The sequence below is a fragment of the Phyllobates terribilis genome, unplaced genomic scaffold (genome assembly GCF_046119375.1).
Source record: "Phyllobates terribilis strain yellow unplaced genomic scaffold, ASM4611937v1 Scaffold_7__3_contigs__length_470593459, whole genome shotgun sequence".
Taxonomy (NCBI): domain Eukaryota; kingdom Metazoa; phylum Chordata; class Amphibia; order Anura; family Dendrobatidae; genus Phyllobates; species Phyllobates terribilis.
Genome location: NW_027362767.1, coordinates 307,427,646 through 307,443,809, shown reverse-complemented (window position 1 = coordinate 307,443,809; position 16,164 = coordinate 307,427,646). Strand labels below are relative to the sequence as shown.

The 16,164-nt window shown below is 46.1% G+C and overlaps 1 protein-coding gene across 1 annotated transcript in view; it reads left to right on the top strand.

Moving 5' to 3' along the window:
- Window positions 1-15,529, top strand: part of THOC2 (THO complex subunit 2) — a 141,997-nt gene extending 126,468 nt beyond the window's left edge. Inside the window, exons 34-39 of the mRNA XM_073641084.1 lie at window positions 1,964-2,101; window positions 4,269-4,335; window positions 7,312-7,463; window positions 9,428-9,504; window positions 10,739-10,786; window positions 14,692-15,529. Of these exons, the coding sequence (XP_073497185.1) occupies window positions 1,964-2,101; window positions 4,269-4,335; window positions 7,312-7,463; window positions 9,428-9,504; window positions 10,739-10,766 (462 nt within the window). The 3' untranslated portion in view covers window positions 10,767-10,786; window positions 14,692-15,529. The remainder of the gene's footprint in view (window positions 1-1,963; window positions 2,102-4,268; window positions 4,336-7,311; window positions 7,464-9,427; window positions 9,505-10,738; window positions 10,787-14,691) is intronic.
- Window positions 15,530-16,164: the final 635 nt, after the last annotated feature.

Below are 16,164 nucleotides of genomic sequence, written 5' to 3'. Positions count from 1 at the left end.
AATTAACATATGCAATATACTAATAAATTGTTGTGGTGTGAACATATAAATCCTCTAATACATTATCTTTTATTAATATTCTTAAAAATACACCAAAATCCCGTGTATTAAAAGCAAGCACTATCTGAATAGATAGAAGACCTAACTCCCTAAGGAGGATTCTAAATATAAGCTTAAATGGCCCTGATAAGTTACTATTCTGATCCTGCCTAGCGCGGGGGTTGACATCCTAAAATTTGCGTGATTTTGGTGCATTTTTAAGAATATTAATAAAGATATTGTTTTAGAGGATTTATTTGTTGGTGATTGTAACCATGGATACTTAAGCTACTGCAATGCCCTGGATATGGGGTAAGCGACACAACTTATGCCAAACAGTGAACTGTTTTTTTAAAAATAAATGATAAATTTCAATATTTTTTTTAGCCTCCCAAAGATGTAAATAAATAGACTGTACTAAAATTAAAAGCAAAGCCACAGCCTCATGGGGTGCACTTATATAGTGCTGGGCATCCTGCATAATCTAATAGTATGGTCGTCACTAATAGTCTGTAAGCCAGACTCTGTGCACTACCTGTGTGTGACCAGTGTCCTATACAAGCGTTTTTTGTGTGCAATATTAATACTAAGCAGTCACCCCCTCCATGAAATGGTAGGTTGTGAGTGGTTATTACATCAGTATTTTGCACCTGTGTTGCCGCCATCTTTATTATATGGATTTGCTGCATCCTGATAGTGCATTAGCTCTGAGACCCGGGCAGGTAAATACTGCTCCTCTTTTTTGCGGTGTTAATACTCCCAAAGAATGTAATAAATTTTTTTTTTTTTTCATCACTTTTTGTGTCCCACAAAATCGCCCCCCCCCTCCACCAACGGATTCAAGGGTCTAACAGTGTGGATTTGTTATAGTTTACAGCAGTGCTCATCTGCGTACCTTACTTTTAAATCTAGAAACTTATATTAAAGAACTTATTTTTAACTTTTTTTTAAATTGCCCAATGTATTCAGCATGTGGGCATAAGTATATTTGTAAATACCTTGTGTTGCTGATAATGCCTGTGAGCGACCCTATCCTTGGCCGCTCACAGTTATCACGTGACACTACGCTGACGTCACGTCAAGTGAGGCGTGACTCAGCTCTGGGGTCCCCGCCGTGGCTGCTGGGTTGTGGGTGGGGTTATTCCCCGCGTCACCCCCAGCATCCACTGCACGCTTTCTCAATGAATGGGGAGAGGGAGAGCGCACGGTGGAATAACCCCACCCACAGCCTGGCATCCACCGGTGGAACGCAGAAGAGAAAGACCCCCGGCTGCAGCCTGGACTTGTCGTTACATCAGCGGATGTCAGAGTCGGCTGCAGCCGGGGGTCACGTGATGCCTGTGAGCGGCCAGTGACAGCGCCACTCACAGGCAGAACCTGCAAGACAAGGTATTTACACAGATACTTATGCCCACATGCTGAATACATTGGGCAACATAAAAAAAAAAACCAGACAACCCCTTTATATCTAGAAGTCAACTTTTTTTTATAAAAATAAAACTTGTATTACATGTTCCCATTTTTCTCCCCCCTGCACTGTACAATGGTGGATGTGTTCAGTTTCATCATGGTATGAAGTGACAGAGCCCGAGCTGCAGCCTTGGTTTCGCTCGCGGAGCAGTGGATTCTAGTGTCATTTATAATTGCACATAGTTGGGAAACACTTCAGTTTGGATAGAAAGCTTTTTTACGGGAAGTTTTCTTTTTGCTACCTTTTAAAAGCAGGCTGTCCAGTCTCTGCAGAGTGACTGTAATCAGTAATGATGACATTTTCTGGTATATATGACTTATGTTAATGAAAAGAGATGCTAGTGGACCGGTGTGCACCAGGGATAACCAGGGATAAGTGCTTGCAGATTGATGTTTACTTATAGGGCGATTTACAAGCAGCTGTAATTTTGCAACGTCTTGTTCATTTTAACAGCACTACATAAACCACACTAACCCGCCTACGTCCAAGAGCAAAGAGAGAGAGGTAGAGAAGAAAGAGGTCGATAAATCAAGGGAACATTCCCGTGAAAGGGAGAAAAAAGAGGAAAAAGAAAGAAAAGAGAGAAAAAGGGTTGGTGTTAATTTTTTTCTAATTTCTCAAAAATGGCTTGGCTAAGTAGTTAAATGCTCAGTAGTCTGGAACGTGCCCAGGACATCTAGTGGGGTTCATGGTCATTACACTGGCCCTGAGTGAGCAGGGCTAATGCCTAGCTTTTTTGTAGTCCCTTGAAGTCAGTCATGTTGTTTGTGCCCTTTGTTTTTGGTGGCATTAGATTCTTTTCTTTTTGATTTCTATCTTATGGTGTATAGAAGCGCAATGAGCAGTTCATGCAAAAACTCAGGCTGACACCTTAAAAATCCTCCTATAAATTTTTTGGTCCTTTTGCTTATCTTTGCTTACTCCACGGCAATGATGACATGTTGTCTCAACACGTGACCTCTATGACCAATGATTTGGTATCATGGTCTCCTACCAAGGCACGCAACTCTGCAGTGGACTGACCAAAGGATCGCTAAAGACCAAAAAACACTTTGCACGGTAACAACAGGTACAACACTTTCTGATAATCAGATTAAAATTAGGTAAAACTGGTTAACCTCTTCAGATCCAGGGGAAAAACAACAGTATAATATTACATGTAAATAGTCGCAGATTCAGATGTTCTTAAGGCTGGGTGCCCACGTAGCGTTTTTCAAGCGTTTATGCTGCGGAATTTCCGCAGCGGAAACGCTTGTAAAACGCTAGGTAATCCGCACCCCATGGTCCCCAAGGGGATTCCGCATGTTCTATGCACATGCTGCGGATTTTTCCGCAGCGTTTATGCTGCGTACAAAAATCCGCAGCATGTCATTTAATTTTGCGGAAGTGCAGCGGAACTCCCGCCATTGACTTGCATTGAGACGCACAGAAACCGCGACTGTACATTTTTACAAGCGGCTTCTATGCGTCTCTATGTGCGGATGGTACCCAGTTCTGGAGGAGAGGAGACTCATCCAGACCTGGGTACCATTGTACCTGTAAAAAAAGAATAAAATAACAAAGTTTATACTCACCCGTCCGGCGTCTTCTCTCTGAATGCCAGCAGAGCTGAAGGACCTTCGGTGACGTCACAGTCATGTGACCGCAGGCCCTTCACCGCTCTGTCTCGCGATATGCCGGCAGCCGGGAACCAGACAGGAACGAGCGCTGCAGCCACGCCGGGGCCTCGGGGGTGAGTATAGCTTTATTTGTTTTAATTTTTACGGTTCACACTATATAAATCCATGCTGTTTGCATGGATTTATATAGTGTGACCTAGTTGTCAAGCACTTTCCAAGTGATGCTATCGCCTGGAAAGTGCTTGTCAATCTGCATGCGGAAACGCATGTGAACCCGCATGTGGATCCGCATGTATTCTGCAGGAAAAACGCATGCACAATCTGCATGCGTTTTTTTCTGCCAGGGAGATGCAGAAATTTTCTGCTTCATTTCTGCATCATGGGCACATAGCCTAACTTCCTTGATTATTTTGCATTGAACTGCTTAGTATTTTTCCAGTTTTTGGGAAGCTACCACTCCCATCGTGTTTTTTTTAATTTTTTTTTATAATTTTCCCATTCGTCACCTATTGGTAATATATGTTCAATGAATTCATTAAAATACTTAACAGTCGCTGTCTTCTGCCATTTGTAGTGCTGCTCCTTTTTCTCTCCTGCATCATGAGACAACATTATTTTTTGGGGGGGATCAGAATTCATTTTCCCAATGTATTTCTGAGACTCCGAGCGAGACTCTTGGACTCTCATAGACTTATGTTAAGAAAGGAACTAACAGTCTGTGTGCACTGGCAATGAAGTGCTGTGGTCAAATGATGCAGAAGAGGGCTGGAGCAGCGCTGGAAACGGCAGAAGACAGCAACTAGGAAGTAAACTGAACATACATTACTGATAGGTAATGGATAACTAAATATGGAAACAAAATCACTTGAGCGGTACTTTAAATAAGGCTGCATATTTCTTGGGAGAAAGCCCAATGAACCCCACAACACATCTCTGATAATTGGATCTTGTTTTGTAGCTTTTTTGGTACTTTCTTTGTCAATATTGTATCACATTCTACAAGAAGCTATTATATTATGGGCCTTCTTAAACATTACTTCAACCATAGTTGATTTACTAAATTGTACAATCTGAGTAGAGTGGTTTTCCCTTCTTCAGGCATTTTACTAACGTTTGTCATCCTGGTTCACACGCAACAGGATCATTCCAACAGCGACCGCGAGGGGAACCAGGAGTCAAAAAGACGTAAAGAAGAAAACGGAACCAGTGAGTGCCAATTTGTTGAATCACCTTTTATACTGAAGATTGTACCAAGTTTGTCTCCGCACCAAGTTTTTACCATTGACGTGTCGAACACTAAAAGTGTAATAGAAATGTATGAATAAAGGCCGAAAGATGGATGAGTTTTACATCAGTGTTTATGCTGCTATTACATTTTTCTAGGAAATGAGAGTAAAAAAAAATGCAGTTGTCTAGAAAAATAGTATGTTTTATTTTAATGTACAGTTATATGAAAAAGTTTGGGCACCCCTATTAATATTAAGCTTAATGTTTTCTTAAAATTGGTGTTTTTGCAAACAGCTATTTCAGTTTGATATTTGTAATAACTGTTGGACACAGTAATGTTTCTGCCTTGAAATGAGGTTTATTGTACTAACAGAAAATGTGCAATCTGCATTCAAACAAAATTTGACAGGTGCATAAGTATGGGCACCTCACCAGAAAAGTGACATTAATATTTAGTAGATCCTCCTTTTGCAAAAATAACAGCCTCTAGTCGCTTCCTGTAGCTTTTAATGAGTTCCTGGATCCTGGATGAAGGTATTTTTGACCATTCCTCTTTACAAAACAATTCCAGTTCAGTTAAATTTGATGGTCGCCGAGCATGGACAGCCCTCTTCAAATGATCCCACAGATGTTCAATGATATTCAGGTCTGGGGACTGGGATGGCCATTCCAGAACATTGTAATTGTTCCTCTGCATGAATGCCTGAGTAGATTTGGAGCGGTGTTTTGGATCATTGTCTTGCTGAAAGATCCATCCCCTGCGTAACTTCAACTTTATCACTGATTCTTGAACATTATTGTCAAGAATCTGCTGATACTGAGTGGAATCCATGCGTCCCTCAACTTTAACAAGATTCCCGGTGCCAGCATTGGCCACACAGCCCCAAAGCATGATGGAACCTCCACCAAATTTTACTGTGGGTAGCAAGTGTTTTTCTTGGAATGCTGTGTTTTTTTGACGCCATGCATAACGCCTTTTTGTATGACCAAACAACTCAATCTTGGTTTCATCAGTCCACAGGACCTTCTTCCAAAAAGAAATTGGCTTCTCCAAATGTGCTTTTGCATACCTCAGCCGACTGTTTGTGGCGTGCTTGCAGAAGCGGCTTATTTCGCATCACTCTCCCATACAGCTTCTCCTTGTGCAAAGTGCGTTGTATAGTTGACCGATGCACAGTGACACCATCTGCAGCAAGTTGATGCTGCAGCTCTCTGGAGGTGGTCTGAGGATTGTCCTTGACTGATCTCACCATTCTTCTTCTCTGCCTTTCTGATGTTTTTCTTGGCCTGCCACTTCTGGCCTTAACAAGAACTGTTCCTGTGTTCTTCCATTTCCTTACTATGTTCCTCACAGTGGAAACTGACAGGTTAAATTGCTGAGACAGCTTTTTGTATCCTTCCCCTGAACAACTATGTTGAATAATCTTTGTTTTCAGATCATTTGAGAGTTGTTTTGAGGAGCCCATGATGCCACTCTTCAGAGGAGATTCAAACAGGAGAACAACTTGCAAGTGGCCACTTTAAGTAGCTTTTCTCATGATTGCATACACCAGGCTATGAAGTTCAAAGCTCAATGAGGTTACAAAACCAAAAAAAGTGCTTTAGTAAGTCAGTAAAAAGTAGGTAGGAGTATTTAAAACAAGAAAATGATAAGGGTGCCCATACTTATGCACCTGTCAAATTTTGTTTGAATGCAGATTGCACATTTTCTGTTAGTACAATAAACCTCATTTCAAGGCAGAAGGGAGGGGGGGGGGGGGGGGGGAGTGCCGGGCCTCCCTTTGTGTGTGTGTGTGTGTGTGTGTGGGGGGGGGGGGGGTGAGTGCCGGGCCTCCCTGTTTGTGGGGGGGAGGGAGGGAGGGAGTGCCGGGCCTCCGTGTGTGTGTGTGGGGGGGGGGGGAGGGGTGAGTGCCGGGCCTCCCTGTGTGTGTGGGGGGGGGGGGGGGGGGGGAGTGCCGGGCCTCCCTGTGTGTGGGAGGGGGAGGGGGGAGGGGAGTGCCGGGCCTCCCTGTGTGTGGGAGGGGGAGGGGGGAGGGGAGTGCCGGGCCTCCCTGTGTGTGGGAGGGGGAGGGGGGAGGGGAGTGCCGGGCCTCCCTGTGTGTGGGAGGGGGGAGGGGAGTGCCGGGCCTCCCTGTGTGTGTGTGGGGGGGGGGGGGGTGAGTGCCGGGCCTCCCTGTTTGTGGGGGGGAGGGAGGGAGTGCCGGGCCTCCCTGTGTGTGTGTGTGGGGGGGGGGGTGAGTGCCAGGCCTCCCTGTTTGTGGGGGGGGGGGAGAGGGTGCCGGGCCTCCCTGTTTGTGGGGGGGGGGGGGGGGGGGAGTGCCGGGCCTCCCTGTGTGTGTGTGTGGGGGGGGGGGTGAGTGCCAGGCCTCCCTGTTTGTGGGGGGGGGGGGAGGGGAGTGCCGGGCCTCCCTGTGTGTGGGAGGGGAGTGCCGGGCCTCCCTGTGTGTGGGGGGGAGGGGGGAGTGCCGGGCCTCCCTGTGTGTGTGGGGGGGGGGTGAGTGCCAGGCCTCCCTGTTTGTGGGGGGGGGGGGAGGGGAGTGCCGGGCCTCCCTGTGTGTGGGAGGGGAGTGCCGGGCCTCCCTGTGTGTGGGGGGGAGGGGGGAGTGCCGGGCCTCCCTGTGTGTGGGGGGGGGGGGGGAGGGTGCCGGGCCTCCCTGTGTGTGGGGGGGAGGGAGGGAGGGAGTGCCGGGCCTCCCTGTGTGTGGGGGGGAGGGGGGAGTGCCGGGCCTCCCTGTTTGTGGGTGGGGGGGGGAGAGGGTGCCGGGCCTCCCTGTTTGTGGGGGGGAGGGAGGGAGGGAGTGCCGGGCCTCCCTGTGTGGGGAGGGAGGGGAGGGAGCACAAAGCCTTTCACAGCTTGAAAAATAAGTTGCAGACAGATGTATGAAAAAAACCAAAATTTAAGAGGTTTTGAAGTTGTAGTAATGTTGATTTTGTTTTACCAAACCATTGTCCTAGGTGGTTCCTCCAAACACAGTAAAAGCGAGAGCCCGTCCGACTCCCCACGCTCAAATGAGAAAGACCGGAACAAATCTAAATCCTCAAATAAAGAAAAAGCAGAGATTATGAAATCTGACAAGATGGAGAAAAGTTCTTCAAGCAGCAAAAAGGTAGTTTGCCTCTTCTCTGCTGAAAAAAATAAAAAGTCATGAAAACCCAAAGCAGTTGGACTTTCAAGGTGCCACTTTCAGTCTGTGTATATAATTAGATGTCAGAATGTTTCAGACCAACAAGACAGATGTCAGAAATGATGGGGTTTTGGTCTCCTACCTGAGCACTGGCTATCTTTATTATTATTTATTTTACTTGTATAGCATCATTAATTCCACAGCACTTTACAGACATTATGGCCACTGTCCCCACTGGGGCTCATAATCTACATTCCCTATCAGTATGTCTTTGGGGGGTGGGAGGAAACCGGAAAACCCGGAGGAAACCCACGTAAACACGTGGAGAACATACAAACTCCTAGCAGATAGTCTTTGGTGGGATTTCAACCCAGGGCTGGAAGGCAACAGTGCTAAGCACTGAGCCACCATGCTGCTCTGTCTCTTTTGACCTTGTGTTGTAGTGTATAATGCCCCCTTAATCAGGGGACCGTGCTGATGTCCAATATGGATTTGTTGGCAGTTGTACAGCACACGCCGTATGACAAATGGCATGCAGAATGATTAATAACTTAGATTGGATGGTGTCATAAAATATCCAAATAATGTTTGTATACCTATGTGCAAATAGCTATACCATACAGTACCCAATTACTACTGCCAGACTGTTACCTAATTTGTATTCAGTCATTAAACTAGAGACTTACTTTTAACCTGTGCAGCTGCCATTCTGTTGGTTTGGAGTATAAATGTCATGTGCTACTACTATCCAGTGGGCCTGATCTAGTAAAGACGTACAGGTCGCCCATTTAAGGCCTGCTCTGAGCTTTATCATAATGTAGGAACATACATTTATAAAGAAGAGTGATAACAAGGGTGGCCAATGTTCTGTACCTGGCCCCTTGTGTTTCTATTTAGCAGTACATCTCTCTCGCCATGTGACTTGGCATTAGGAATACATAGCCAAAGCCAAAAATAAATATGCATGAGTTATGGAAATGCACAGAGGGGCCGATTTACCAAAACTGTCTTATTTTTGGATCATCCAAACTTAAGGTGCATTTACACAGAAAGATTACGGTGAACGAGCGTTCACTCTCCACAGTGATCTTGCAGCGTAAACAAGCTGCCGATCATCAGATTAATGAACGTTCTTCAGGTGCAATTATTTTTCGGCAGGCTCGTGCTTTCGATAAGTGGCAGCATATCCACACTGAACAATGTTATTACAGATGATTGAAGATGCCAAGGACAACATCTGCAAGGAGTTTGTATGTTCTCCCCATGTTTGCGTGGGTTTCCCCCGGGTTCCCCGGTTTCCTCCCACACTCCAAAGGCATACTAATAGGGAATTTAGGTTGTGAGCCCCAATGGGGACAGTGCCCATAATGTGTGTAAAGCGCTGTGGAATTAATGGCACTATACAAGTGAGTAAAATAAATAAATACATTTTTTAATGCCTACCAGTCGCTTCTAGTAAATGGACCCTAATGCACGAAATTTACGACGTCGTATCATGCTGTTTGCTAAACTTAGTGCATCTTTCTGCACCATCTTTAATTGTACAATACTTCTTAGTTGGCTTAGTGTGTGCCAGAAATTTATACCGACATTTTGGTGCAATTTTGGCTCATAGTGTCTCATGTTGAGCCACGTTCCTCTCCCTCTAAGCGACGTCCCTTCATTGCGAGAGAAGCAAAAGGCACCTGAGACCAATGTAAGGCATGTGCAGCCAGGCTTAGCTAGTCTGCGTTCAGCACATCTGCACAGCCATCCTCCTGATCAGATATCGGTATCCTGGTTCCTACTTCTTGTATGACGTCATGCAGATCCGATAAAACAAATTAATTCCAGTTGCCAAACCAATGAATGAAATCTATAAGGAGGTGGATTGTCTTCAGCAGCAGAAAATCCACTCTACCTCTAGATCAGATAATAACGTTTCTGATTCTGTCTTTTTCGTAAAGGAATCGAGACATGACAAGGAAAAATCTGAGAAGAAAGAGAAACGCGACAGCGCTGGAGGGAAAGAGGAGAAAAAACAATATCCTTTTTGTGATAGTAGACTTGGAGGCAGCATTTGATTATTATATATTGCAGATCCAGATGTTGTTGTTTTTTCTTCCTTTGTATAAAATGCAGAATAGCGTAGATTTTGCTACGAATTGATTTAATGATTGAGTAGATTTCCGAAATATGAGCGCTTTATTTTCAATCTGCCAAAATCCTCTGCTTCTAAGCGGAGCTGCAGGAGTGCAGTTTTTCCTAAAGTGGGTTTCTACATTTTGACATTCTTTCTGCGGTAATATAATGGCCTAGTGAAACCATTGCTCAGTTTTATGTCTTGTGTGACCTTTAGTTCTTTTTCTTTGCCAATCACTTAGATCATAAAACACTGTGTAATAATGACTAGTAAATCAGAAGCTGTGAAATAAATGGCCGACCAAGTAACACATGGATGCGTCTGATCCGTCAGTACAGAAGCCGCTTCTCTTTAAGCTCTCCGTTTTGGCTCATGCAGGAGGTTCTGAAGCAGAAAATAACTCCTTTTATGACATTTATACACCCTAAAAAGGCAACACGTGAACCCCTTATACAGTTAGGTGACAGTGCACCTGCTAGGTTTATAAACTACAAACACTACAATAAAGAAAAACCTAATTCTAGGCACAAATGAATGTAAACTATATATTTTGCTGTGCTGTGTTGTCCATTCATAAAGGACAGAAGAGATGCCTGTGATCCTGCTCCCTGTATTCTGGGGGTTAGCGGAGCCTATTGGGTTTTAATTGGAGACTGAAGGTGTGGTCCATGGTAATGAGAACTCAGAAACTAGACATGGAAACAATTACACTTGGAAACCTTTTTCTTTGTGAATATACAATCATTGTTAGGCCTAATTCACACAACCGTTTTTCATCTGTTTGGATCCAGTTCTTATCCGGTTTTAGTCCTTCATATTTCATCCATTTTTTTTTTACAAATGAGAATAAATGCTGACAGATGTTTCCCCAGCTGCTCCTAACAAGTCAGCAAAAACCTCTATGGTGCTGACTTTCATTTGCGGATCCGTTCATGTGAATACTTTAGTTTGGTCCACAAAAAAAACCGGGACATGTGAAAAGGACCTCAGAATAAAATGGGTACGTGTTCTGTTGTTCTACTCGTGAAGAAAATGGATAGGACACATCTGAAACGTTGCCGTGTGACATCAACCTTAGTCTGTTGTGAAAGGTTTATTTCCTATCTTCTATTAGTCTCCTTAACTAATGGTTTACCCATAAATCTTCAGATAAGCACAGATAATGACTTCTGCTTATACCAAGGTAAGACCTCAGCTATTAGTTAAATTTAGGAGAACTTTGGCATTTGGAGGGTTTTTTTTTGTTTGTTTTCAGGTCTGGGAGCAGAAACCTTTACTTATACAATCACCACAGCTGACATTCGTTCCTTGTTGCTCACAGAAAAGGACATAAATTCAAAAAACATCACAGAAAAGAAACCAGCCTTACCAACGCCAGGTCCGATTACCAATGCACAAGCAGGATGCAGCAGACCCCATGATAAAGGCGGGGGCAACACAGGTGCAAAATGGAGTAACGACTCACAGACCTGGCAATTCATGGAGGGTGTGGCTGTGTAGTATTATACATGCACACAGATGGGGCTTGCATAGGACATCAGTCACACAGATACGTGTGATGCACAGTGTCTGGCTTACAGCCTATTAATGACGCCTGTAATTTTAAATCGAGCGGGCTGCCCAGCACTATATACGTGCACCCCTTAGGACAGACGCCCCAATTCACCCTGCCAACACTAAAGAGCCTGGCTGCATCCTGCAAAAAAATGGAAAATGTGCAATAAACAGATAAAAATAATGTATAAGATAAATACATTACATGAGGTATTGGTAGATATTTTGGCCAAAATAGGCAAGCTCACAACCCGCGTCAAGGGTCCTCATACTTGCAAGTCCCTACTCTAAAATTAAAACTGGCTCACAGTTTAGTGTTGGTTGGGTGAATTGGGGCACCTGTCATGTGGAGTGCACGTATATAGTACTGGGCAGCCTGCTTGATTTAAAATGATGGGTGTCATTAATAGGCTGTAAGCCCGACACTGTGCATCACACACATTCTGTAACTGGCATCTTATGCAAGCCCCATCTGTGTGCATGTATAATACTACACATCCACCCTCTCCATGAATTGACAGGTTTGTGAGTGACTGTTTCCAACAGTATTTTGCACCTGTGCTCCCCCCGCCTCTATCATGGGGTCGGCTGCATCCTGCTTGTACATTGGTAATCTGACCTGGAGTTGATAAGGCCTGTTTGTTTTCTGTGATTAGTCCCTCGCTCCTACATGTAACTGACTTCAAACTGGGATTGTCCCTTAAACAGCATGTAACGCCTATCTGCAGGATAAATGTGTAATTGCTGGGGTTCTGGGACCATGAGACCAGGGATCCAAAAAGAAAAAAAAAAAAACAGTGTGGTTGCAGCATTAGTGAGCATGTGCAAACATTCACTGTAGAGTAGTTGTGCACACGCCCATTGCCTTTTATTCACACTGGTGAATTTAAGCCTTTTGTTCTTGAAATTAGTGATGGCCATAGCAGTCGTGGCCCTGCTCATACATTAGTGATCTATCCAATGAATAGGTGATAAATGCTTATGGGACTACCTTTTAGCATTTATACTATTGCCGCAATACCTGGACATTTCAGGATTCCTCTTTGATCTCCATAAAACCTTATGGTGAATCTGACTCCTTCTGTTGGAGATCTGGATATTGAGGCTGTAATTCAGACTCTACAGTGCAGCTGTATTGATCCTGCCTCACCCCAGACATAACTGCATCTGTATCCATGACCTGAATACACTGGACTCACAGATCATTTTTCCATATGGCTCCATTATCATCCATTTCTTTGCCACTGCAGTTTTGGGCTACTCTGATAGCAATGGGTTCCTCCTTACTGGTGGACTGATGGAAGTTTGGGTTCTGGTGGTACCCAAACTTTATTTCAAAGTTCGGTTCAGGTACCAGAACTGTACCCGAACGTCAACCAGAACCTGAACTTCATTACCTGAACTGGACAATGAAAAAATGTCTGTGTCTGTTTGTCTGCCTCTCGGTGTGTCTGTTTGTCTGCCTCTCGGTGTGTCTGTTTGTCTGCCTCTCGGTGTGTCTGTTTGTCTGCCTCTCGGTGTGTCTGTTTGTCTGCCTCTCGGTGTGTCTGTTTGTCTGCCTCTCGGTGTGTCTGTTTGTCTGCCTCTCGGTGTGTCTGGCAGGCTGCCTCTCGGTGTGTCTGGCAGGCTGCCTCTCGGTGTGTCTGGCAGGCTGCCTCTCGGTGTGTCTGGCAGGCTGCCTCTCGGTGTGTCTGGCAGGCTGCCTCTCGGTGTGTCTGGCAGGCTGCCTCTCGGTGTGTCTGGCAGGCTGCCTCTCGGTGTGTCTGGCAGGCTGCCTCTCGGTGTGTCTGGCAGGCTGCCTCTCGGTGTGTCTGGCAGGCTGCCTCTCGGTGTGTCTGGCAGGCTGCCTCTCGGTGTGTCTGGCAGGCTGCCTCTCGGTGTGTCTGGCAGGCTGCCTCTCGGTGTGTCTGGCAGGCTGCCTCTCGGTGTGTCTGGCAGGCTGCCTCTCGGTGTGTCTGGCAGGCTGCCTCTCGGTGTGTCTGGCAGGCTGCCTCTCGGTGTGTCTGGCAGGCTGCCTCTCGGTGTGTCTGGCAGGCTGCCTCTCGGTGTGTCTGGCAGGCTGCCTCTCGGTGTGTCTGGCAGGCTGCCTCTCGGTGTGTCTGGCAGGCTGCCTCTCGGTGTGTCTGGCAGGCTGCCTCTCGGTGTGTCTGGCAGGCTGCCTCTCGGTGTGTCTGGCAGGCTGCCTCTCGGTGTGTCTGGCAGGCTGCCTCTCGGTGTGTCTGGCAGGCTGCCTCTCGGTGTGTCTGGCAGGCTGCCTCTCGGTGTGTCTGGCAGGCTGCCTCTCGGTGTGTCTGGCAGGCTGCCTCTCGGTGTGTCTGGCAGGCTGCCTCTCGGTGTGTCTGGCAGGCTGCCTCTCGGTGTGTCTGGCAGGCTGCCTCTCGGTGTGTCTGGCAGGCTGCCTCTCGGTGTGTCTGGCAGGCTGCCTCTCGGTGTGTCTGGCAGGCTGCCTCTCGGTGTGTCTGGCAGGCTGCCTCTCGGTGTGTCTGGCAGGCTGCCTCTCGGTGTGTCTGGCAGGCTGCCTCTCGGTGTGTCTGGCAGGCTGCCTCTCGGTGTGTCTGGCAGGCTGCCTCTCGGTGTGTCTGGCAGGCTGCCTCTCGGTGTGTCTGGCAGGCTGCCTCTCGGTGTGTCTGGCAGGCTGCCTCTCGGTGTGTCTGGCAGGCTGCCTCTCGGTGTGTCTGGCAGGCTGCCTCTCGGTGTGTCTGGCAGGCTGCCTCTCGGTGTGTCTGGCAGGCTGCCTCTCGGTGTGTCTGGCAGGCTGCCTCTCGGTGTGTCTGGCAGGCTGCCTCTCGGTGTGTCTGGCAGGCTGCCTCTCGGTGTGTCTGGCAGGCTGCCTCTCGGTGTGTCTGGCAGGCTGCCTCTCGGTGTGTCTGGCAGGCTGCCTCTCGGTGTGTCTGGCAGGCTGCCTCTCGGTGTGTCTGGCAGGCTGCCTCTCGGTGTGTCTGGCAGGCTGCCTCTCGGTGTGTCTGGCAGGCTGCCTCTCGGTGTGTCTGGCAGGCTGCCTCTCGGTGTGTCTGGCAGGCTGCCTCTCGGTGTGTCTGGCAGGCTGCCTCTCGGTGTGTCTGGCAGGCTGCCTCTCGGTGTGTCTGGCAGGCTGCCTCTCGGTGTGTCTGGCAGGCTGCCTCTCGGTGTGTCTGGCAGGCTGCCTCTCGGTGTGTCTGGCAGGCTGCCTCTCGGTGTGTCTGGCAGGCTGCCTCTCGGTGTGTCTGGCAGGCTGCCTCTCGGTGTGTCTGGCTGGCTGCCTCTCGGTGTCTCTGGCTGGCTGGCTGGCTCTCTCGCGCTCCTTACCCCAAACACTACATTTGCATTCAAGCTCTTACAGTCACTGTCCGGTATGACCGCTGACCATTGGTGTTCGGGTTTGCCTATCTCTAGTCCTGGAGAAATCTGCTGTGACTCCTTCAGTGACTTATCCCTTGGGACAATCCACCATCCATTTGGATCTCTGGAGTTCAGTTGATCCCAGAGCCTACAGAAATGAATCCACTATGGGACAGGAGACATGTTTTCACAGGGCTGCCTTTTATCTCTCCACAGAATCCACTTTGAAAGAATTCATGGGATCCTGCTGCTGGATGATGATGATGATGATGTATCCAGGCATATTTACCACAATATTAATTGCACAGTTAATTTTGAACGAAGAGGCCGAATTGCATCTTCTTAAATTATTTTCATTTTTTTTTCACCACCATTAAGTAAATGTTCAAGTTGTGCATTACTGTGTTTTAATGTGTTGCTAGTTTTTCTTTTACATTTATTTTCAGTACATGGCTGAAAGTGTTTACCTATTCCATAATTTTAAGCACAATGTGCTACAAACAGAGGATCGCCGCAGCGCAAATAAGGTTCCATTTTTTTTCTGTGTACAGTTTCTTTCTTTTAGGTCATCAGAAAAAAAAAATAAAACTGCCTGAAACTTCGCAATTATTTGCCATATTAAATGCATCCGTTTTAATTGTTGCAACCGGAAATAAACAATTATTCAACAGTTTTTGAATTTACCTCATTTAACCTCAGTTTTATTTATTACCCGGCCTTGTATGTAGGGTATGCAGAGCACCGTTCCCATGCTTATTGTGAGCATTTGTTTGTATATTGTGTAGAACGCTAAGTATCTGAACAGGAAAATGCGCCAAACACAATTCTTATTGTCATAATGTTGTTTATTTTTTTCCCCATTTTTTGTTATTTTTTTAATCAAGGGATAATAAATGTCACTCATGAGAAATTAGGGTTCAAATATAAAAGTACAGGAGCTTTGTACCGCTGAAATATAGTGTGAAAAGTTTCAAAGACTTTTTTAAAAGAAATTTTTACCTGCTGAATTCTACCAGTGTAAGCTTTTTTTCTAAATAAACAATAGTTTTCTTAATGGGTCGTAAATCATTGTGTGCATTGTGATTTATTGTATATTTATCATCCATTTTACTGGCTGAGTTACATGCCCATCGGGACCACTGCAGTCACAACATCTTGGCATTTTGTTTCTTCTATTTCTATGGAACGATCTTAAAGGGGTATTTAATATAAAACATTTGGACTAAGGTGATGGCACAAGGCTGTTTTTCTCACTTTAGTATTACTGGTTGTTACCCCATGTCTGATTTATACCCATTATTACATGAAAATGTGCAGCTGCTGGAGGAGAGAGCTGTTTGTCTGTGACAACTGAAGACCCTATAAAGGGAGCAAAGACTGTTTATTACTGCCTGATCACTAGATGTACAGCACTCTATGGACGCCATGGTATACAACCTAGTGATCACATGATTGGTGGCACATACAATACTATTTTTCATGGTGCAGTAATTTACCTTAGTGAGCATGCATGTATTCTCAATGGACAGAAAGGAGAAGGCTCATGCCATCCCAACAAACAAAAGTGTTGGCCATTGAAATTTCTACTGCCCGATGCTGCTCTCCCTCAACATCATCTGTCGGGATAGTCAGCTGTCTCCTATACACATCAGATGGTCGATTTGGTTCCACCAAGATCAGCGGTTTTGG